Below are 23,252 nucleotides of genomic sequence, written 5' to 3'. Positions count from 1 at the left end.
TGCAGATATATCTCATCAGGTCCCAGGGACTTGGACTCCTTCTGTTTCCTTAGAATGGTCTCAGACCTAGTCTTTTCCTACAGCAGGTAGTTCTTCATTCCCCAGTCCCTACCTTTGCCTTCTGTGACTTGAGCAATGTGGCTGGAACACTTGCTGGTGAAGACCAAGACAGAAAAGTTATTGAGTACCTCAGCCATTTCCACATGTCCTGGATAACCAGGTCTCCTATTTCCTTGCTCCACGTTTTCCCTAGTCTTACTTTCATCACTGAGGTACCTATAGCAGCTTTTCTTGTTGCTCTTGATGTCCCTGACCAGATTTAACTCTATCAGAGCTTTAGCTTTCTTAACCTGATTGCTGGTTGCTTGTAGAATCTCTTTCTATTACTCCCAAGATACCTGTCCTTGCTTCCACCCTCTGTAATATTATTTTTTCTGTGTTTGTTTGTCCAGGAGTTCCATGTAGGCCTACTGGCATTTTTGCCTGATTTTTTCTTTGTCAGGATGTGCTTCTGAGCTTGGAAGAGGAGGTCCTTGAATATTAACCAGTTTTTTTGGGTCACTTGTGACCTGCTGAATTCTACTGCACAGCACAGCTATAAGACCTATAGGACCTATAGGTAACTTGCTTAAGTTGCTCTTCTTGCACAATGAGAGTGTGTGCAATTACTTGTACAAGTGCTGTCTTTGGAAAGCAGAAATAGCTGAGAGTGTTTCACTCTTTGTGAGTCTGCTGCTCATCCCAGGAGGAGATCCTTACTGATAGATAGAGACCTGTGTCCCTCCTCTGGTCTCCTCTTTGCATATCTGGTGCACTGGTGGGGTGTGGAGCATTATTTGCTCTGCACTCAGAAGCTGTCTGGCAATGGCTTTAGGACTGATCTCAATAACAGGAAATATTGAAAAACTCAATTGTTTTTAAATAACTATAACTTTTTTAATATAAAAAAGTTTTCCATATCATGTTCTAGCTGTGATGGTTTGAGAGAAATAAAGTTTGTGATGAGAAATGACATTTCTCTTTACTGTTTTTGTGCAAAAACTAGACAAGATGTGGAGCATACTAAGCATTCTCTAAGCTTTAAAATAGAAATAGATGTCTTCAGGCAATGCAATATTCAAGAATAATTGTTTAGAAATTAGCTTGTCTAGGCTAATTGATGAGAGGGTTTAAGAGGGATGCATCACTGGTGGGAGGAATGGGGAAAGAGTTGTAATTCTTCATTAAGCCTATATATTGCTCCATACCAAAAGAACACATGCAGTCAATAAAGGTGAGCATCACTCAGCTAACAAAGTGAAAGCATTTTTCAGGAAGCAGAAGAGATAATACCCCTTGAGGGTGAACTGTGAAATACATTAAAATGACAAATTGAAGGATTAAGTCATAACTCTATTCACTGTTAAAATTCCTAGACTCTGAGAAAGCATTAATTTTAAGATATATCACAATTATTTTCTCAAATCTCTTCCTGCTTCATGTCTTACTGTTCCACATTTTCTTATCCTTTCTCTTTCTCTTTTTGGTCCCATAAACCTCTGAAGATGTTAAAAACAGGAGAATAATATTTCACCTCTCCCCTTCCCAATAACCTTCTCTATACTGGTACTGATCACACGATTTTTTCAATCCAAATGGTCACAAAATTATGTTGAACTCAACATTTTTCCAAACTAAGGTGAAGGTGTTTAGTTTGAAGAATGTTACTGGCTGAGAACTGGCGCTAGATCTGGCTAGAAATCCTGCCTGCTGTATTTTTGGACTCCCTACCAATTGCCTAATAAAGTCTATTATGGCTTCCTACAAATCTTATTTCACTTTCCAGATTTTTTTCCTAAATTTTATTTTATTTGTTAAAGCAATTATATGAAATCTATAAAACTGCCTGTTCTGGTTTTGACTGGCATGGAATTAATTTTCTTATTAATAGCTGCTACAGTGCTGTGCTTTGGATTTACTGTAAGAATAATCTTGATAACACACTGATGTTCTGGTTGTTGCTAAGTAGTGCTTATCCCCAGACAAGGGCAGTTCATTTTCCCATATTGTGCCAGGGAGCAGGAGCACAAGACACTGGAGGGTTGGTGAGGGGCATAATCACCAGAGCTGACACAAACTGGCCAAAGGGATATTCTATACCACAGAATGGCACACGCAGTAGGGAGTTGTCCAGTTGCCACCAATTACTTCAGGGGGTTGGGCTGGGGCAGCGATCAGCAGGTAGTGAGCAATTGTATTCTAAATAATTCATTTATCTTCCACTGTAGAAGATAAATGTAGAATTCATTTATATTCCACTTCCTTTTTCTGTCACTCATTTTCATTAATATAATAATCTTATTTACTACCATGATAATTATTAATTATTGTTATAATATTTTTTCAATAACTTAACTGTTTTTATCTCAACCCACAAGGTTTAATGTTTTTTCCTGACCATTCTTTCCCTCTAAGGGGAGGTATGGGGGAGTATGAGATGGGAACCACATGGTGCTTAGTTGCTGGCTGGCATTAAACCATTTGCAAATATTTCCCAGTCAACTAAATCTACATTCTCTGGTAAATATTATGTTGAAATTAGAAGTAAAATAACTCTGATCTGCTTATGAATTCAGAAACCTGCCAAATGGAGTTTTCTCAATTTTTCCCTAATAGATCAGATATTTTTGATTACAAAAAGGATTTGTAATTTTTCAGTTATTGACTCATGATCTGCAGCCATCTTCACTGTGAAGGTCTGGGTATCTTTTAGCATCATCGCCAGCGAGAACATCTCTGTCCATTAGCCTTCATGAAATGAAAGGAAAGTTGATTTATAGTTACTGTCAGTTCCCTGTAGACCTAGAAGGGTCTCATGGAAGGCACTCAGAACCTGAAGACATCCTCAGTTTTGTTGGCAGTACTTGTGTCGGGCTTGGCCTAATGTAAATAGCTTCTCCTCAGCTATGGTACTGGCACAGTCAGTGGGGAAAAGTGAGCAAAGATCAAGCATATGATGCAAAGAAGCTAATTAAGAAAAATAACATCAAGAACAAAAAAAATTCCCTCCCCCTCTCCCCCTATTACTCTTTGGACTTACTCGTGGTTTAAGTTGTTTCCTTTAATGAAGTTAACTTATGTTGTGCTTATGGTTGGATTATGTCTTCTGATTCTCTCTCTTTTCTTCTTGAACCACAGATTCCTGTGCTTCTCAATCTGAGTAAAGATCCAGATGTTAACTTGCCTATGAAACCATTAATCTTCTCATTGGCCATGGGTGCATGCCTTGGAGGTAAGAGTTTATGTGAGAAAGCCAACATAAGGTAACAGCTGTGCAATTGTTATGTGTATAAACTGGCACAATAGGTTCAATCATTTTACTGTGCAAGGCATATGGAGAGCCTGATTCAGTTCCTTTGATTTCAGAGCATTCCTGGATGAAGATCCCAGTCAGTTGCTGCTACAACAGGATTTTTGCAGTCTGTGTTTGAAGTCTGTATCTGCATAATCTACAGACATACATAGAAACAGTCCAGATGGTGCTTATAGGGTTCTGATCTTTTGTGAGAGAAAAGACAAAGATACATTTGGCTTTCAGAACAGAAAGCCATCATTGCTCATTGAAAAGATGCAGAAAGTGTGTAATAGCTACGATCTGAATGCTTGATTCAAAATCTGCTGAAGTCACTGGAAGGTTTTCTGGCTGGTTCTGGATACAGAAATTATTTCAGTATCTGTTTGCTGACCTATTGTTATGGTTTGACGCAGGTGCAATGCTAGCGCCCCTTATGAAAATACACCTTTCTAAAATAAATGCTGTGAGATGTGATTAGGAACAGAGCAGAGCAGGCTCAAGCTTAGAAGTAAAGGAAAAAAAAAAACACTTTATTAAGCTACTTCTACTATAAAAGACACACACACACTAAATTCAGGATGAAGACCCTCCAAAACACTCCTCCTCCCCCCACCCAATTTCTAACAAACTACGGTGAGACACTACCTGGGATTCCTGATCAAATTGCCACCCTTCAGATAATTAATACTCAGTCCATTAAGGGAGAGAGGAGTCTCTTTTGCACCACAGACACCCGCAGGAAACACAATTGCCACCCTTCTGTGTTTCTATGTCACACATGGTAACTGCCCGGAGAAAATCTGCCAGTGTGACACTCTCTTTTCTATGTCACAGTGCTCTCACCACTGTGCATGGACAGACTGCTCATAGGGCTCTTTTAAGGATGCTTTGCTAAGGACCAAAAGAAACAACAGCTTTTCATTTTGGGACCATAGTCCCCCCTATTTTCTTCCTCCCCTGAGGCCAAGGGTCTCAAGAACAGAGATCATCTTCCTGAAGACAGAGGCCATCACCACACCCTCCTCAACTCTTTTCTGTTCACTCCACTCCTGCGTTGGTAGCTGCTGGAGCAGATCTCTTGGCTCACCATTGCATCCCCCTAAAAATGCAGTCTCTGTTGCAGGAGAAATTGGTTCAATCTATGGCTATCAAGAAAAGTCCAGCTACAAGCCACTCTATCATCTCCTCCCACCTAAAAATTTCTTCTTCTAACAGCTCAGATCTCAGACTCTCTTATTCTTCAAATTGAGGAGGAGTAATATTTTAAAAAGCCTTCATTTCCCAGGAAAGGGTTAAAAGTCTCAGACTCCCCAGACGGCTGAAATCTCTGCCCAGAACTCCATCTCCCATGGCTGGGCACCTTCCCTCCCTCTTCTCCTTCTCCTCTACCAGCAAATTCCAGGTGCTGTCAGGCTCTCTGTCTCTTTCCCTCTGGGGGAGAGGGTAACAAAGGCTTCTCCGTTTCTCTCCACCCTTCCGCCTGCAGGGGGCTGGCCCGGTTCCAGACCTTCAGCCCCCCTGGGCCTACCTCAACCAGACCACATGGCTTCCCCTCCCCCACCCAGCCTAAGGCTGGGCAGGGGAGAGTCTGCACTCTCTGACGACCGGAACCAAAAAGAGAAGTTTCCTGGGAGTTCTTGCTTTTAACCCCCTGTGTTCTCAGAAGCATGTCCATGCCTTCAGTAGTCACTCTAGGTGCCAATATCCAAACCTGACTACTGATTGGTATGACCTTAACTTTCTGAAAAAATTTACTTCTGTGTCAAACCACAACACCAATTTATTACTCCTCATTGTAAGGAAAATACTTTTGAAGTGTTTGGGAAATGTACCTTTAATAATGAATCTAGCAGCTGTTCTTCCAGTGCCCATCTTGGTGTTAACTGGAATTTTGTGTATTGTCAGGTACATTAGCACAAAACAAGGACGTGTTTTTATGACTGTTTTAATTTTTTTTAATTAAAAAGGCAGCATGTATGCCCTGGATTTTGACTATATTTCTTATAAGAACAAAAGAGAATAGCAATCCAGTAGTTTTTAAATTAATACTGACAAGGATTTTTTTTTACATTTTGGAAATGGCTTGTGAAGATATTACAATACAATGTTTCCATATAGCAAGTCCACTAAGTGCCATTAAAACGTGTAAGTTTTAAATGAGAAATAAAGTTAGTACTATTTTTTACTGTGTTTTGATCCCTAAATATTTAAGTAGTTAAATTTTATAAAGTTAAAATTAATAACATGTTGTTCCCCCATGGATCCACCCCTTCTTCCCCTCCATGCCCCTCCAAACAGTTCCTGTGACTCCACAGGGATAACTAAAACCAGTTTTGTGTGGAATACAAGTTCAGGTTTGTTTATTCAGCTAAGTGATTGCTAGTACAAGTGATCTTAATACCTAACAATGATTACAGTGATGTAATTTACAGATTGAATTTTAAGAGCATGTTGCAAAGGCAGGACAATTTCACACCAGTTATTAATTTGAGGAATATCTCTTTGTGCTTGTCATTACTCATCATTATATTGTGACTTTAATCTGTTCCTCTTTAATACCAGTGATTGGAATGATCAGCGTATCTTCATATAGATGTTTACCATAAAAATATTGTACTTCACCTTTTTATGGGACTTAGATTTCTTAGAGGTCTTTTTCAACCTACATGACACTATGATTCTGTGAATTTGTTGATCACTGAACATACTCTCATTTCATTAAATTTTCAGATTAAAAAAAAAAAAAGCATAGGGAATAAAAAGTTAGTCAGATTACGCTGACATATTCTGAGTTGGATGTGCTTTACCAGCCTTGGAGCCTTTACCAGTCTCAGCTGATTGTCCTAAACTATCAGTTATCATCTTAACCCAAATTCCTTTAGTTTGATTTGCTGAAAGGCTGCCTGGAATTTTTAGAGATTTCTGTGTGTATGCAGTATGAGACAAAATTAAAAATGTAAACAGTAGCATGGGAGTGATTTGAATTAAAGAGATTAGAGATCCATATGAGGTGCCTAGGTGTTCAGATCCACACAAATGTTTGTATAAAAGATTAGATCATTATTAGCAAAAGCTTAAACATTCCTGACTATTCTCTATTAGGATAAAGCTGAGCATATGCTGAGTTATACTGGCAAATGTCTTCTAAGGAGTGTTAGGCTGAAATTGAATATGCTTCTGACTTTCCATTGATGAAAAGCTAATAGACAGGAGCTTATTGTTGGAGAATAAGAAGTATGTGAAAGCTTTATCGTTAAAATATGCAGTCTTGAAAAGTGTGGAAAAATGGGCTTTTCTTTCTTAAAAAAGGAGGTGTTGATGATCCTTAAAGATTATTTCCAAAAGAGAATTCCCATCATCCCTGAAGTGTGTGAAGGAATCCTCAAGGTAGGCTAATGCAGTTGCAGAAGGAGTAGATGGCAATGATATCATTACTGCCTGGTGCTTAGGGCAAAAGATTGGATCTTATCACTGCTTATGCAACCAAGGGAACTTGACAAACAAGATATTTTGTAGAAGAGTCTTATGAACTCATACATTACAACTACATATTATAGGGTTAGCTGTTTACTACATAATTCAGAACTTCATTTCTGGTAATTTGATAACATTTCAGTAGTTCATGGTAAACACTGCTGATTTGTCTGTAAAGGGAGCATCAGCATTTGTGCCTGTCTTGGAAAACGGCATCCATTTTCTCCTAAAAAAATTCCAGTGGTTTCAATTACTTTATTCCTATTGCCACAAAGTGCACAGGCGGCTACATATTTGGAAGATGATAGGATGAGATAAGGCAGTAATTGTCCTTCATTGCTTTAGCTGTTGTCCTGGAAATGAAAGAAGGATGGAGTTAGTCTCAAATAATATGAAAAGGCCTTTGATGGTATAACTGTCACATTGTTGTCATTGTCTCCCAAAGAGAGCTGCTGCTGCTGCTAAATTTCTGTCTTTCATAGCCTGGTGCTCAGACAAAAAGAGTAAAGGAATATCACAGAGATGCTCCTTGTTCTGTGAAATGTGTCTCTGAAGGTGAGAAGGGATGAAAAATCCTGTCTCTTAATCAAGAAAGCCAAGGACAGTGATGACCATGATGAGTTCCTGATGAGAGTGTCACATTTTCGAATTCTTTGGATATTGCTCATAGTTGGCCTGTGCTTTTTGGCAGAAATTTTCTTGTTCAGGTCAGATCAATCTTACACAGTTAAGAAATAAAGATGATACTTTTCCAGGGGATCTGGTTCTGTAAATTTAGATCTATATTTGTCCCAGGTAACTTTAAGAACTTAAGTAGTAAGTTAGGAGTCTGGCTGCCCCAGCCTCCATATTTGGTGATGGAGACAGTAGTACAACCAAGGTGTTTATTCATTCACTGAAATTGCCAGATGATCTCTGCAGAGCACGCTGGAGCCCCTCATGTGACTGAGAGGAGTTCCTAAAGACAGGTGAAGTGAATTGGCTTTTGGGGATTTTGATTAGTCAAATCTTCTGGATGCTGAACAACCCTATTAATTCACATCTTCCTGGAAGTTAGTGGTCAGGCTGACTAAGTATCTGGAAAAATTGTGTTGCTCATGGAGTTTTTTAAGCGTGATCTACCAGTATTTCAATTACATGTTAACAATGAAGGGAAAGAAAACAGGAAATACAAAAGGTACTAAAGGAAGTAATAAAGGAAGACACTTATGGGGTCTTCTGATGAATCTGTATTACTTTAGCATGAGAGGGCTCTGACTAAAGCTTCATTTATTAGTGTTTTGTATTCTAGTACTTGATGGAATTATAGCACTCTGGAGACTGAGTTTTATGCAGACCTTCCAATACTGTCTAGGGCATGCTGAAATTCTGGAGAGCAAATGGAGGTTGCTAGCTACAGAAATTTCAGAAGAAGAGGAACTTTAATTGCACTTTTTATTTTGGCTCATGACTTTTAAAAGAGCATAAAATAAGAATTCAACTTAAATTGAGGAAGTGTACAGTCAGAAATTCACCTGTTAAGATTGTTCAATTGTGTAGAACTAGACTATTTACTGAGCTGAGAGGTTATAGCTAAAATATTATTTGAGGGGTTTTTATGCATTTGACATTTAAAGAACTGGCATTGATTTGCCTTTTTATCTCTTTCTCTCTCTCTCTCCCTCTCTCTTTTTTTTTCATGATTTAGAAACAGTATGCTTTTGAAAAAAAAAAGAAAAATATCAAATTTATTTTTGAAAGTTCCTACCTTCTGAGATCTCAGTTGCTAGCATAGAAAAGTGCAAAAACTCTGCTGCAGTGACTATTAATGTGGACCAGAGGGGATATTTTTTACAATGTATAGTTTTGCACTATTTTCCTTCTCTGTATATTTTCCTGAAGGACAACACCTGAAAGTCATTACTGTTACAATTCTGCAGAAATAGGCAGTTTCTAGGATGCATTCAGTTGTGCTATTCTGGCCACACAACTCAGTTGTAGGCTCTGTGTCAAGACAGGAGGCAGGAAGAGAGGATTGCTGGCACTTTTCTTCTAACCTTACAGGGTCAAAACCCAGGTGTGAATAAAATTCATTATCCACAGGACATTGTGCTAATTATAGCTATTACAGCTATCCCACAGTGTAGCTAAACAGTGGGATTGCTCTCAATAGTCCAGTGCTGTAGCTATTCTGCCTCTCAGCAGCCCTTCTTATGTCCCTGGTGCAGATGGGGCCTTGCACAGTGGAGTATCACTGATTTATTATTCCTGCCGATTCTGCTCAATAATATCTTAAACTAGGTTTAAAACTTCAGACACACTGAAGGTATAAAGCTAAAAATATTGTTTATATTCATAAACCAACCCTCCTTCTCTGCAATATGAGGAAAAGTTATATCTTTCAGAAAGCATAAAATGTAATAAATATATGATCATTAACATTATAAAAAAACTGTAGCTACTTTACTGTTCTTTTATAGTTATAATAGATCAAATTTGTGTAACACTTTTCAATATGAAAGATTAAAAAGCTCTACCAAAAATTGAATGCATGGTGTAAAAATATAGCTGTTATTTAGGAGGGTAATATTCAGCTTTGTTTTTAAAATTTATTGTTGTATAAAATGTGCAGTTGAAACTGTAGGAAAATTTTTGGTAGAGAGGGTATACCTACCTGAGCTCGATTTTAGCCAGGACATGAATACTGGAAGATCCTATTGGTTCTAAAAGAGTCTTTTAATGACAAGAAATCGTGGGGCTCAGTTCTATGTCTTATGGGCAAGACAGTCCAGATTCAGATAAATATTTTTTATCAATATAAAACTCAATCCAAATCAAAGGGTGTTATTATAGGGAAGGAGAGCAATCTTTCAAAAGGTAAAGGATGTTGCTGCACTTGACCTTGAAAGGCAGGCAAATCAAATAGGGAAATTTTGGAAACACCTCACAGTTTTTATTTAAAGACCTCAGGCCAGTCTTTAGCAGCATTATACTTTAAATTGTACATATCTAGAAGCATGGTTTTTATAAGTGTTCCACTAATATCTAAGTTGCTTTCTAAATGTACTTTGCATTGTTTCTATGATGTTTGAGTGATGGAAATTAATTCAACAGTGGCTGCTGTCCATTAAATGGTAATATTCTTTTCTTGTTCTTAATGATGAGCTCATTCAGACGTTACCTGAAAATTTTTGGGTTTTGTTGTAGTGTGGAAAACATTGGATATAAGCATGAGAACTCTTTTCACTCAGTTAATACCCGAGAGCCCAAACTGTCCTCTTGCTGTTTTCTGTAAGAGCCAGAATCTGTAACCTTCTATGAAAATCCAGTTGCTCTTTTCCTTAGCTCTTTCATTACATTCAAGCTCTGAGATATCTTCATGCTTTTTCAGTGTGAAGTTCTTACAGCCCAGCAGTGCTGAAAAGTCCTTGGTGTGAGACCCAGGCTTGTTTCCAGACTCCCTGCAACTAAGGGATATTATCTAAGATTGCCAAAGATTGTTCCCTGTGATATGGAAGACATGCAGAAGAAAATTTTGAGCCTAAAATGTAAAACCAGGAAAAACTGAGTGTGTCCATTTGACAGACATATCTTTATCTGTATGAAGGCAAGGCAGAGACATATCAGAGAAAAGTTTGGGTTTAAGATACTGAGTTAATATGGAGAATAACCTCCATATTGAAACTAGTATATTTTTTTCAACAAGGATGTTTTTCTAAGCTTGAAAACATTTACCTTGGCAGACATGCATATGTTGATAGATGCATGCCATTAAGGGTGAAATATGAAGAATTTGGATAAAGGATACTGTTTCAGCTGCATTGATGAGGATTTATAGTTTGGATGGTAAGTTTTAGACTTTAAATTGGAAATAAGACAGCTATGTGTAATATGTAATATTTATTTACAAAATAAATTTATACCAAACACCAGAATCACTTGACTATAATGCTAGCATTACTGATAACTTTGAACTGCTTCTATTAAGGGTTTTCAATCTGTGTAAAATAACTGCAAGCTATAAAATTCTGCAAATTAGAGATAAGATAATGATCAGACATGGCACTGGGGTTCCTACAAAGTATATGTGGAGATGCATTTAATTTTCTTTACTTGCTTTGTGCATTTCTTTATCATAAATGACAGAAGGTTCTTTCCAGAAGCCTTAGCCACTTCTATTTTCAGAATTATATGGAATAGGCAAATGATTATGCTGTACAGGTGAGTTACTGCAGTATGAGAACACAGACTCTGAATAGCTGTCAGCAAAAGAGCTATATTCAGTTAGAAGATAGCACTTGGAATATCAGACAGAGCAGGGAAGCTACAGCAGGACTCAAAACATTTAAGTGCAGAATATAATACTAGATTATCTACTTTTTTCTCCTCAGCACACACTTTCCAGGCAATGCCTCCTCTTCTGCACCTTGAGGAGGAAAAAAATCTTGCAATATTCATACTGATTTATATTGACAAATCAGATACTCTGTATGACACTTAGGAAAGTTATAATCATGCTCTAGATATTATTTATATAAATATTGATAAATCTATTTAGCACAGTTATCCTCAAAGTATATTATGATAAAGCTGAATAATATACTCTTATGCCAGGTTTCTGTATGTGAAACATTTTTTCAATATTTAGTCCCCATTAACATGACATGTGGCAAAGCTGTGAAACTGAGACATAGTTTTAGTCTTTGAGCCTAAAAATCAGAGATGAAATATGTGCAGCATTAAAATATGAAATATGTGCAGTATTAAAAGCATTAAGTGAAAGCTACTTGAATATGTATCTCAGGACATAGGGGAATGGTGTGTCAGACAGCTGGCACTATCCATCACTATAATAGCATTTTTTACACTTGCACTGAGTAGGTTGACTCTGAGGAGAAATGTGACTTTAGTGGTCACCTCAGATTTTATGTATTTTTTACAGATGTCTGGATTTCATAGAACTTTATGAATTTCTTTAGGTCAGTAAAGTAACAAGTGCAGGATGTTCAGCAACTCACCTTATTTCACACTTCTGGTAGAAGAATGACAAGTTTAAATTTCTCCTTTTCCTCTCTTAGCAAAAAGGAAACAGTGAACATTTACTAGTGTAATTCTTATACAACTGTCCTGCTGGTGGTGTTGTAGTGATAAATGTAGTGGTTTGTAGAGAAAAAGTGGTAAATTTCACCTGACTGAAAGCATTGGGTTGAATGCAGTTCAATTAAATTTTTTGATAACTGAACTCAAAACTTTCATTCATGTTCTTTCATTTTTTTGCCAATTATGTCCATGTTTATGCATTTATGTAGAAATATACCATTCAAAATGTTTACAAAACAGTAAAATAAAAATGCTGGTATCACAAGAATGCATTTTATCACAAATAAAAATATTAAGTGAGTTTGTGCATGCCTATGACTTGATGTCCCATTTAAGGACTGCTGCTGTTCAATTGGCCTTGATTCTCTTTATTGATGATAACGTTTGATTATCTGGCTTATTAATTTTTACACATAAAAAAGATTAAGTTATTCAAGTCTTGCCCATTATTAGAAGGTGTTCAAGACTTGTGGATAGAGAACAGATGAATATAAATGTGGTTTTATTTTTGTTTTTTTAATGAGGAAAATCTGTATTACTTTTGTGTGAAACTGAAAATTTATCAAAGCTATGAAGGCTGTCTTCTATAAAGCTAATCAAAACCAGAACTGGTCAGTGCTCATTTTGGGAGACAGCTTTGTTACATTTGCTCAGCCTGTGCTTTAAGTAGAGAATATGCTGTGGAAGGGAAGCCAGGCACATCAGTCTGCCTTTATTTTTACAATATAAATTATATGGGAGACTGCACAGGATTTTCTTTTAAAATGCCTTGGAAGCAAGGAGCTTCCTTCAGTAAGTTTTACTTTGATACTGTATATCAGTATACTGTATACTGTAATGGAATGGTTCATTACAGCAAAAAGCAGGGCTGAGAATCCTCACCCTAAAATTATTCCTGACTATGGAAAACTCCTTGTTTTAGAAAGAGAATCCTTGTCTGGACAAGGCAGAACAGTTGTCCTGTGTAAAACTGGGCCTATCACAGATGCTTGTTAAAGGCTAAGGAAAAGCTGCTCTCAGAGCTTGTGTTGGCACAAAAATAGGGAAGTCTTTTTACTTCTGCATTAGCTGTCCTGAGATACAGGAGAGAGAAAATGCAGAATGCCTCTTGGTTTGGCACAGGTATCGCTTGTTCTCCACTATCAGGGCATGTGGAAAGGAAATGGTCTGTAATTCTCACAGCAAAACAAACTTTTCTGTTAGCCATCCACTTGGTTGTTACCCAAGGTATTACCTCCTTTATATTCAAGGAAGTTACTGTTTTGATGGCTGCTCATGCTAGGCCGAACAGCTTTATTAGTGATAATCCCTTCCCTTTGATTTCTCAGTGCTTTGAGTAATAAACACTAATCCTGCCAGGCACTTCGATGTGATTCTCCAAGTGAACATATTAACACAGCAAACAAAAGTGTTAGGCTTACTCTTGAGGGGGCAATACCAAAGGGACTCCTGAGAATTAACAGCATTTAGATATAACAGATGTGCTGCTGACAAGTAAAAATCAACATCTGAGGATGAAGCTTGAAGTCAGAGGATGCACATTATTGATTCAAACTCTCTCCCTTTTCTTGCTGTGATTCTAATCTGATTTCCCAGCCCCTTCTTTCAGTAAGCCTAGTCGGTTCTCCCAGCACTGATTTTCAGTGCATTGCAGGTTATAGTGACTTGGGCAAACTCTCTCTACTGAGGAAGAGGCTGTCTGGGCCCATGAGAGGTGCATTGTGTGTGGTGTGCAAGGTCTGGGTTCAGATTTGGCAGTCTCTGAAGGAGCCATGCAGCAAAGGGCAATAGCTGAGTGCTGGGTTGTGAAGAAGCAGGTACAAATGGAAGAAGTCTGGAAGAAGCAGGCTGGTAGACAGTGCAGGTATCAAAACAGGCTTACAAAACCTTGTCAACATCTTCCTGCTTGTAGCTCTAAGTTAACTGGGGATGAAAATGCACATTTTAATGTGTGGGACTTGGATATTTCTTGATAAATTTATTCTTAACTAAACCTCTTAAATACTGTCTTACACTTGGGGTTGATTTCACATTCCCTAAAGATATTAAAAGTTATTTCCCTTGAGAAATATCAGAAAGAAATTCTTCACCTTTTCTAGACAGAAGCAGTAGAAGACCTACTTTGTTTCTGAAATGATTGTGCAAAGTTAGGGCAGCTCCATGGAAGAAGGATTACAATCTGAGAGGATTCCTCTGTTGTAGCATAAGGAGCTAATTAGAATTACTATTTTTTTCATTAAGAAAAAAGGTCTCTCTTGATTTCATGCTTATGAACTATTAAGCATAGTTAATATTGACAGCAGCGCACGTAGTCTGTCAAGAAAAAAAGGAAGAACAGATATTCAGAATAAAATGCATTACTTACTTCATAGATATCCCATAATACTGACATTAGAAATGTTACAATTCATTGTAGTGAATCCAGTTTCTCAGTACCCATCTGCCTTTTGGTAAGGGGTGAGTAGCAGTCGTCAACAAAGTTACAATAGGAATCCTCAAAACAAATTGGTTGTTGCAATGTGTTGATACAGTTGACCCATGTTATTTTGTTGTGAGCGTACAAACAAGCAAGCAGGAGCCTTTTTAAGCTGAATTGTTCTTAAGATTGCAGATGATGTGAAGATGAAGTCAAGACTGGGTGAAGTCTTAAAAGATGTCTGTTCTTAATTTGCATCAATCAGAATGAATTTAATGTATAGGTTTCTGTGTACATTGACTTAGGCTTGAGTTTTCCATGATTCAGAGAATCACGGTGTTGCTATTTCACTACTGAGTTAAACCCGTGCCGTGGAGACAGATGTTCCTGGGAGGTGAAACAAAAGTTTGCTTGTGTTGTTAGTTTGAGTGCAGTTCTTTGAAGCCTGCTGAGCCAGTGCCTAATTAAACTGCACACACATTCCAAACAAATGAAAAAGTAATGCTGTTCCTCACAGATAACATTTAAGGTGACGATTTCTTCTCAAGTGAAATCTACTTGGGGAAATCAATTCACTGCTGAAGCAGAAACTCTTTCTATAATACTTCATTATGTGAAGGCATTACTGTATAGGAAGGCATGCAGTATAGGAAAGCTTGTGCTGTTTGGAGATTTCGACTGTATCTAGTCAGAGCCATGGGACAAGCACAGTTTCAGTCTCATTTCTTTAATTTGAAGCCAGAGCTATATTCCTTGTCTGCAGTAACATTATTCTGAGAGTGATGACTGGTTGTGCTACACATAGAGCAGAAAACTCTCATGAAATGTTTGAATGCTGTAGACTAGTGATTAGTTTGGAATTGAAAATTCCTGAAGTGTTCCTTCCTGACTCCTCTAATTACATCAGCTGTATTCATTTGTTCTGTTTTCACATTAAGCCACATGCCTCGTGTCTTGGGTTTCTCATGGCAGTACCTACCAGGAAAGCTGTTCAAGTTCAATTTTGTATTCTTAAACATGCATTAAAGTAATTAGGATATATTTTGAAGCAAAGAGAGAGAGGGCAAGAGAAACGAACTGTGATGTTTCTAATGACCAGTGCTAGATACTATTTTTTAAAGGTTTCTGTTCCTCTTATGATGTTAATAATTTCTTTTTCTGCTCACCTAAAGCAACATGTGGAGGTGGTTTTCTGTGTATGAAAAGAAGCCGAGGTTACAAAAAATTCTTGGTGTCTCACAAAGATGATCACAATAGTTTTATGATCGATAAGGATACACTCTTGTATTGATGTGCAGTTTCACCAACATCAGCAGAACTCCTCAGAGACAGGCAGAGTCTCTGCACTAAGCTCCAGCTCCTTTGCATTGTCAAAGCCTTAAAAACAGCAAGTAGGAAGCAGGTCACCTAGCATAGCTCCTAGGAGAGCAGAAAGAAAAGGAATTAAAAAAAAAACATAGAGGGAGAATTAAATATACAAAATAAAATGTCTATTTGGGATTAGAGGGAGTGGGAGTGGAATGCTTTTCTCCTCTCAAGAAATCTCCAATATGTCTGTGTCTTCCCTATTCCATATGGCATCTGCTCAAGAGCTGCTGATGAGAAAATAAAACCAGTCTATTGTTCTTAATAGGTGATGCTTAGGTCATTCACCCGAGACAACAGATACCTTTGTTCAGATCTCTAGTCCAGGATGAAAATCTCAGTTTACTGCCTAATGTGTGTTGATAAGAATTGACCATCCTGGAATAAAAAGGAATCATGCATTTTCTTTGGACTCAATTGGAAAAATTTTTGTCATATCAGGGCTCTTTATTGGAAAGCTTTGTCTTTCATGAAGTCAACTAAAAATAATAGTAAAAAAGTACTGAGTGACTTTTGGAGTCTATTTTTTCTCTCAGATTTGTTATTTGTCACTATAATGACCAGCCAAAATCATCTGAATTATAGCACTTTTTATTTTTTTTTAAGAGTGTAATATTATTTTTTAATAATATTTTTAGACATGTGCTAATTTTGTGTGCAGAAGGCCATAACAGTACCACGTGTGAATACTTTGAGGGAATAATTCTTCTGCCTTTATTCTGAGATAATTTTTGGTACATTGATCTCTGGGTGACCTGAAACATTTACTGAATCAAAACAATGAATTGCATTAATTACATTATGATCTGTTTCTCTCAAAGTCAGACCAGAAGAGTTTCCGTGGAGCTAAAATTTTTAATAGAACTGAAGTAAGAAGAGTAACTACATGCCAATGGGAGGAAAGCCCCTGCTTAGAATAATAGATTGCTAATGTAGTGATGTTTAGCAAAAGAGATGACTTACTGAAGTATATTTAAAAAAAGAAATCTTGTAGATTGTTACCTTTGTTCAGTTAAAGAAGAGCATGTAGGAGTCACTGTAACTTCCTGAGTCGTGCCTTAGATCAGATACATTTGCAGGAGCTATCTGCTTTGTGAAAGTCAAGTATGCAGCATGTACAAGTCTGAGGTATGACTCATGGGAATGGTACAGAAAATGGGTCAGTCTTTCTGAGCTCTGAATACCTGACTTCTGTACATTGCGAGATTGTTAAAAGTTGAGAGAAAATGAAGAAATAGATTAATTTCTGGAAAAGGGCTTGGGAGAAGAGAAGTGAGGATAGATGCGCATTATAAATTGGCAAATTATTTTTCTTTGTTGTATTCCTCTCATGTGGGGGCTTGTATAAATTAATTTGGTAAACTTCACTGAATAAAATTATGTTTCCTTATTTATTGAAGAACCATGATGATTAGATAAACAAAGTCTGTGATCCTTTTGCCTTAGGAGAGAGATGTGAAACAGATTCATTCCCCTCCATTGTGACACTTACTGTGTTTTACTTTCTATTAAAAAAGCCCAAACGAGTCTTATAAATTACTTAATTTATCAATAAAGAAATCACTACAGTGTCAATATCAAGTTGGCATTAGGAAAAAGGTATCAATTTTTCTTAGCATCCTCAAACTATCTCATCTTTTCACCTCATCTGATGGCACCTTCTAGTTAAGTAAAACTAAAAAACAAGTTTATCTGAGTGCTGGTCTCTGGTGTTATTTTCTTATTGGTGCTATGTTCCTTCCCTATTTTTCTGGCCTAAGTAGAACCAGGGAATAATACTAGGTTTATATTTCAAATAATGAAGCTCTTTATAGGATGAGGAGGTGTTGACTGTATGTTTCTTTCCAAACCTATATACAACAGAAATTGATTTTTCATTTTGTGACAAGTACATCTTAGGACTTTAACACAGAATAAAAAGAGGAGGAGAAAGAAAGAGACCGCAACTATAAACTGGTCTTTATTTTCTGAACTGCAGGTAATGGAACATTGATTGGAGCATCTGCAAATGTTGTTTGTGCTGGAATTGCTGAACAGCATGGTTATGGCTTCTCTTTCATGGAGTTCTTCAGGTACAATTTTAAACTTCTCATATTAAGTCTGGTTTTTTTTTTTTCCTCTCTTGGCAAAAAATGAATCTTCTAAGGACAAAAATCCAGAGAAAGGGTCTATAAAAGATACTTGTATTCCTTAATTTGGTTTTGGCAACTGAAATGCAGGTGGAAGAAAAATCACTTTATTTTTGTATAATGTTGATAGAATGCATGAAGCTCGTGGGAGCACAGTGGAACTCCAGGAGAAACAAAGCCTTCAAAATTCCTGCTTTGATCACCCTCAATCTTCAGCTTTGTAGAAATTGTAAATTGTTGCTTTATTGTAAAATGCAGTTCAAACCTAGTTTCTCATCTGCACATATTCATGGATATTCTGTCATCAGGAGAAACTGGAATGTCCTAATTTAGACTGAGTTGATTTTTATTCTGTGATTCCACAAGTAAACTATTTACTTAAAAGTAATGACTGCCTTTGACCAGCTGCTTATCAACTATGAATGAAAGTGTGATGAGCAGCAAGTCTGGCTCAACTCAAGTTGTTGCCTAATTAATAGTTGCCTAATTAATCTATTAATAATTAATAGATTTTTAATAGTGGAGTTTTCATTGCAGGTCATTCATCAGCAGGTTTTTAAGGGACAAGGTCTACTTTATGCATACAACAATTTAACATTTTTCCAAATACTTCCTGTTTTTGAGACTGTGGTTGAAAAATGTAAGTGGAAACTGGCAAATAAGGATGAAACACAAAGTTCAAGTTTAAAGTGTACTTGATTTAGCTAAAACATAATTCCTTGCTTTTTTCTGCATCTTTAGGGCAAAGGATACTGTTAAGCTCACACCGATTTATTTTTTCTCTTTACTTTCTTTACATTGTTTATAATAGTTTCTCAGCTCTACCAGCTTTTTTCTAGACTGTTTACCTCAAAGCCCTCAAACCTGTGTTATTAATATGATTAATCAATCAAGTCTTTGTTGTCAGGATCTTTGAGACTGCAGAACGGTCTTATGTAGTACATAGTGATAGCTAACAGATTTCCTGGAAATTAAGCCCTTGCATAATGCAGTAATAATGGGCTGGTGGATTGCACTGTTCATGTTTCACAGATTTTGACCTTGGCATTTGGAGATTTAACTTGTATGTAGCATTAACAGTGTATCCTCTATGTAGATTTGTATTGAAATGTTCTCAAAACTTCTGTGAGACTGACTGAGAAAACGAAGATGTAAAGCCTGGCTAATCCCTTCAGCAGTGTTTACTGGAATGTATTCTTTGGTACTGATGACAGCAGACAGATGCTCCAAAATTGCCTTCTATACATATGCTTTTGGTGGAAGTGATTGCTGGGAAAGACTGTAGCCACCTTGAACAAAGATGTGAGAACAGAATCCATAGCAGTCTCAGAGAGACAGCAATAGATATTAATTAGCAGAAAGAACATAAAACCTCACTTTTTCTGGATGCCTTTTAATCACTGAGCAGGCAGATCATGAGCTTCTTCACAATTTGTGTTAGGAAAATATTTGTTTCAGTCAAGTGTTCAGAAATGGAATATATTTTAAGGCTTCTCCTTAAAGAGAAACATCAGGAGATGTTTTGTATATCCCTTGAGGATTCTAATTTTGCTTACTTTTATTTATAAGGTTGCCTCAAAGTATAAAGTGAATTTTCTGCATTTGTCCCCTGTTTGCCCAAGATGACTCAATAGATTTCACATCCTTATTGAGATTGTCCTCTGCAGTGTTTCTCCCAGTAGACACACAGATTTTTACCCTCTCATCTTGCAAACCCCTGGGAATCAACAGAGAAAAAACATGGATGCCTTGTGTGGGGAGATGATGACCCTCTGCTGAATTTTGTTAAGATGTCTTTATGTCAGCCTGAGCTGGTGTTGTTCTGCCCTTCCCAAGTGTGTCTGTACAGGAAACCCATGCCATGTCTGTCTCAAGTGGTGTGCCACAGAGCAGAGTCCTCTACTTCCAATACACTTCCTTCCTAGCTGCATGCTAAGCCAAATCACACAAATGTGTCTAAGGGAGACCTTTGCTAGAAGCAGATTTTTTGAAAACCATGTTTTGACACAGTGGTCTGTAAGAGAGATTCCAGACAGGGTTGATAAGCATGTCTGGTGAGTACATCTTGATACAACAGAGGGCAAGATTCTACGGAAGCTGTAGGTTCCTCATGGCGAGAGGCACCATGATGCCTCTCTGTGCAGGGAGAGAAAACAGCAAGAAGCAGGTTCCTTGCTCTGTAAGAGGGTTCATGGGCTCATGACCTTTCCTCTGTGTGTCTTTGTGCAGTGGCATTTGGCCTGGTTTGAGGTTTCTCTTCTCTTTTTGAGAAGATAGCAGAGGCAGCAGAGCAGATGTGTTATGCAATGCTATTCTCTTGCCCAGCCAGAGTTAGAGGTGGCCGGGTGTGATAACTTGCCTAGAATGATGAGGTCTTACCAGTTTCATGTGCTTCTCTCTGGAGTGCCTTCCTCAGAAGAAATCCTGTGCTGGGGAGTTCTGTGTGTCTGCCAGAACAACAACTAATTGCTTCTTTCCCTGGATCAAGAGTCCTACTTCCAGAACAACAACTAATTGCTTCTTTCCCTGGATCAAGAGTCCTACTGCCTCAAGGACCTGGTCCTCCACAGATAGATGTAAGGGCAAGATAGGTCTGGTTCCCATTCTCACCATCCAAGAAGCTCAGGCCCAGGTACTGGAAGTGCTGTGCCTGTAAGGTGGTTCCAGTAGGATGGCATTAAGGTGGGAAAGATTATACTGAGAAAGAAGAGAGAAAGGAAAAGGGTTCCCTCTCTGTGTTGAAGCACCTTAAAGCAGCCTGGTGTTCAGAGTACTCTGCTGGTTGAAGAGATACCAAGTCATATCCATGCATGCCTGACTGTGAATGTGCTGACAAGCGTCACCAAATATCTTACCCAGAATGCATTCAGATCTTGTTCCCTTCTCTGACATTACCCATCAACATATGTACCATATCTGTCTGAACAATGCTCACAAGGGAAAGAGCAAGATTGCCTATGAGAAAAGATCTTTTTGTTGCCATGAATTCTACTTCTGTTTCTAGACCCTGTGAGGGTTTTTTGGTTACTCATTATGTTCCACTGCAATAAAAAGATTCACATGTCATTTAGAATATACAATATTGTAGTAAGTTTAATTTATCACCATGAAAATATTTTTATCTTTGAATCTGTTAGACATGGTGGTAGAAAAACAGAAAGGATCTCCTACAGGTATATCAGCATCAAAAGGAAGAATAGGGGATATATGAGACTCATTGAATGGGGAAAGGACCTGCTGACAAGGGATGTGGAAAAGGCAGAAGTTCCCAGTGTGATCAGCTGCACAAAGGCTTGCTGGAGACCAGTCACTAATGCTGCTCCCCAGGTTTCTTATGTGTCCCTGTAGTGCCTTGCAAGCTCAGCCACCTAGGGATTCAGCTTTTAACCAGCCCAAGAAATCTGAAGGCAAATAATGAATGACTGACACTGGATGATTCATTTGCAATAACTCAAATTCAAAAGGAAAGAAAGCAATGTTATGACAAAAACAAAATTGAAAGTTGTAAGAAGACCAAACTCAGAATAATAATTTCCTTAAAGATTCTCTTGCATTTTTGGAATCAGTACAGCCAAATTATGCTCTTGTTCCATTTTGAAAACTTCCTCATCAAACTGTATTTATGTGTTCTATCTTTCCTCCTGAAAAAAATGTTAGATATACCTATATAAAATATAGGTAATCTAATTAAAGTAATATTAATTATAATATTAATACTTCCTATAATATTTCCTTATCCTTCTAGTAATTTAGAGCTGTACATGATAGAGCTGAACATGACGTTCCAGTCACAGTCCTCTTATTTTTTTCACATTTAAAAAAGATAAGATTTAATACAGAATGTGGAGATATTTGCCTTTTCTTTGTTAATCTAGGCAATATCAAATTCCTGTTCAATTTGCTATTCAGTGTAAATCCAAGTCTCTTTCAGTTTTCATGTTACTTACATGAGTGTGATTATATGTGTTCTCCCCTCAAATTTTTATACTTTTCCTAAATTGTGGACACAAAGACAAGTATTTAAATGGTAGAAATAGAAAAAAATGTGAGTCCATGGGGCTTGGAAAAGAAGATAGAGAACCATGGGATATTTGCTGTATGTGGTCAAGAGTGAACATTAGAACAAGCAAGCATCAGTGCAAACAAATGATCATTATGTCTCTAGACGGAAGTGTAACTATTTTCATAGTCTTAACCCTGCAGAAAACATCAGATAAGTTAACAAATTGAAGGTAATTGCTCAGAGACAGCATTTATGAGTAAGCAGAAGGCAGGGAAAGATAACATTCCTGTTATGATTTTAGTCTAGTTATGAAAGAACTATTACACCTAAATAAGAGCTTAACATAAAGGAAAACCCCAAATCTAGGAGAGTACTTTTCTCTAGGCAAATGATCAGATAAAGACATTGTAATCTTGTTGCTTGGATGAATTCTAGAGGTTAATACAATGGTTTTATATAAATTCAGACTGTAAAATAATCAACAGAACTTAATTTTTTTCTCAAGGAATAAGATAAATATCATTGCAGATGTCTCTTTTAATCTAGATACTTAATTTCATAGAAGTTTTTAAAATTTTTACTAACACATGTCTGAGTTTGTTGCAATATAGAATTCTACTAGACCACCCTGTAGAACATGAAAATGATGCACAGCAATCTTTTTGTTGCCAATGAAAAATTTGATTCCAGCTCCATAGCACAAGAAGTTCTCATTGCTGTAGGGGCTTTAATAACATTTTTTTTTTAATTGTGAATACAATTTGCAACTTGACTTTCATTTTATCTGTAAGATAGGCATTTATAACCTTATAAAGATACATAGTATTTCAAATAAAAACTAACCTATGTTCCTTCATCCTATTGTAACTCAATATTAATCACCCCTCTGTGTCCATGATGTGTGATGTCAATAGAAAAAGTGAATCACAGATAAATGATGAACATATTGGACAAAAATATAAAGTGGGTATTATGGGAAATACTCCAATTTTATTTCAAGCAAATTTTTGCTGACTGTGCCTATAATACACTGCTGGTTTTGGGAAGAATGGATTGGATAACTCTATATAGTAGGATAAGAATTTGGGAGAAATGATTTAATACATGAGGAAATCAGTCTGCCAGAGGAAGACATTATGAGCATAAGAGCCTAATGTAGAGTTACAGTTGTAAGGTTAGCTGGATATAATCCTGAAGGCATTGTGTGTATTTTCAGGTTTTGCATTTTTCTGTCATTGCCCTCCCTTCATATGCCATTTGCAGAGCTGAATTAATATTCTCTGTCTTCTCAGGGAATAAGAACAATTTGGAAGTGTCAGAAATATTGGTTTCTGATAATAGCTTAGGAAAAAAAAATGGTTTATCATAGGATTTGTTTTGTAAGGTATTTACAGCAAAAAAAAAATCTTCAGTAGGATATCCTATTTATCTGTTTGTGAGAGCATTCAGATG

At 37.2% G+C, this 23,252-nt stretch overlaps 1 protein-coding gene across 4 annotated transcripts in view; it reads left to right on the top strand.

Moving 5' to 3' along the window:
• OCA2 (OCA2 melanosomal transmembrane protein) overlaps window positions 1-23,252 on the top strand; it is a 187,896-nt gene that overhangs the window by 130,834 nt on the left and 33,810 nt on the right. For 3 of the 4 annotated variants that reach the window (XM_053971895.1, XM_053971893.1, XM_053971894.1), the window contains 2 exons: window positions 3,178-3,271; window positions 17,647-17,740. In XM_053971895.1, coding sequence (XP_053827870.1) covers window positions 3,178-3,271; window positions 17,647-17,740 — 188 coding nt within the window. The remainder of the gene's footprint in view (window positions 1-3,177; window positions 3,272-17,646; window positions 17,741-23,252) is intronic. The other variant, XM_053971896.1, reaches the window with a different exon arrangement.

The sequence above is a fragment of the Vidua macroura genome, chromosome 2 (genome assembly GCF_024509145.1).
Source record: "Vidua macroura isolate BioBank_ID:100142 chromosome 2, ASM2450914v1, whole genome shotgun sequence".
NCBI lineage: Eukaryota > Metazoa > Chordata > Aves > Passeriformes > Viduidae > Vidua > Vidua macroura.
The sequence above is the reverse complement of the archived record's forward strand: the minus strand, read 5'-3'. Positions and strand labels throughout refer to the sequence as shown.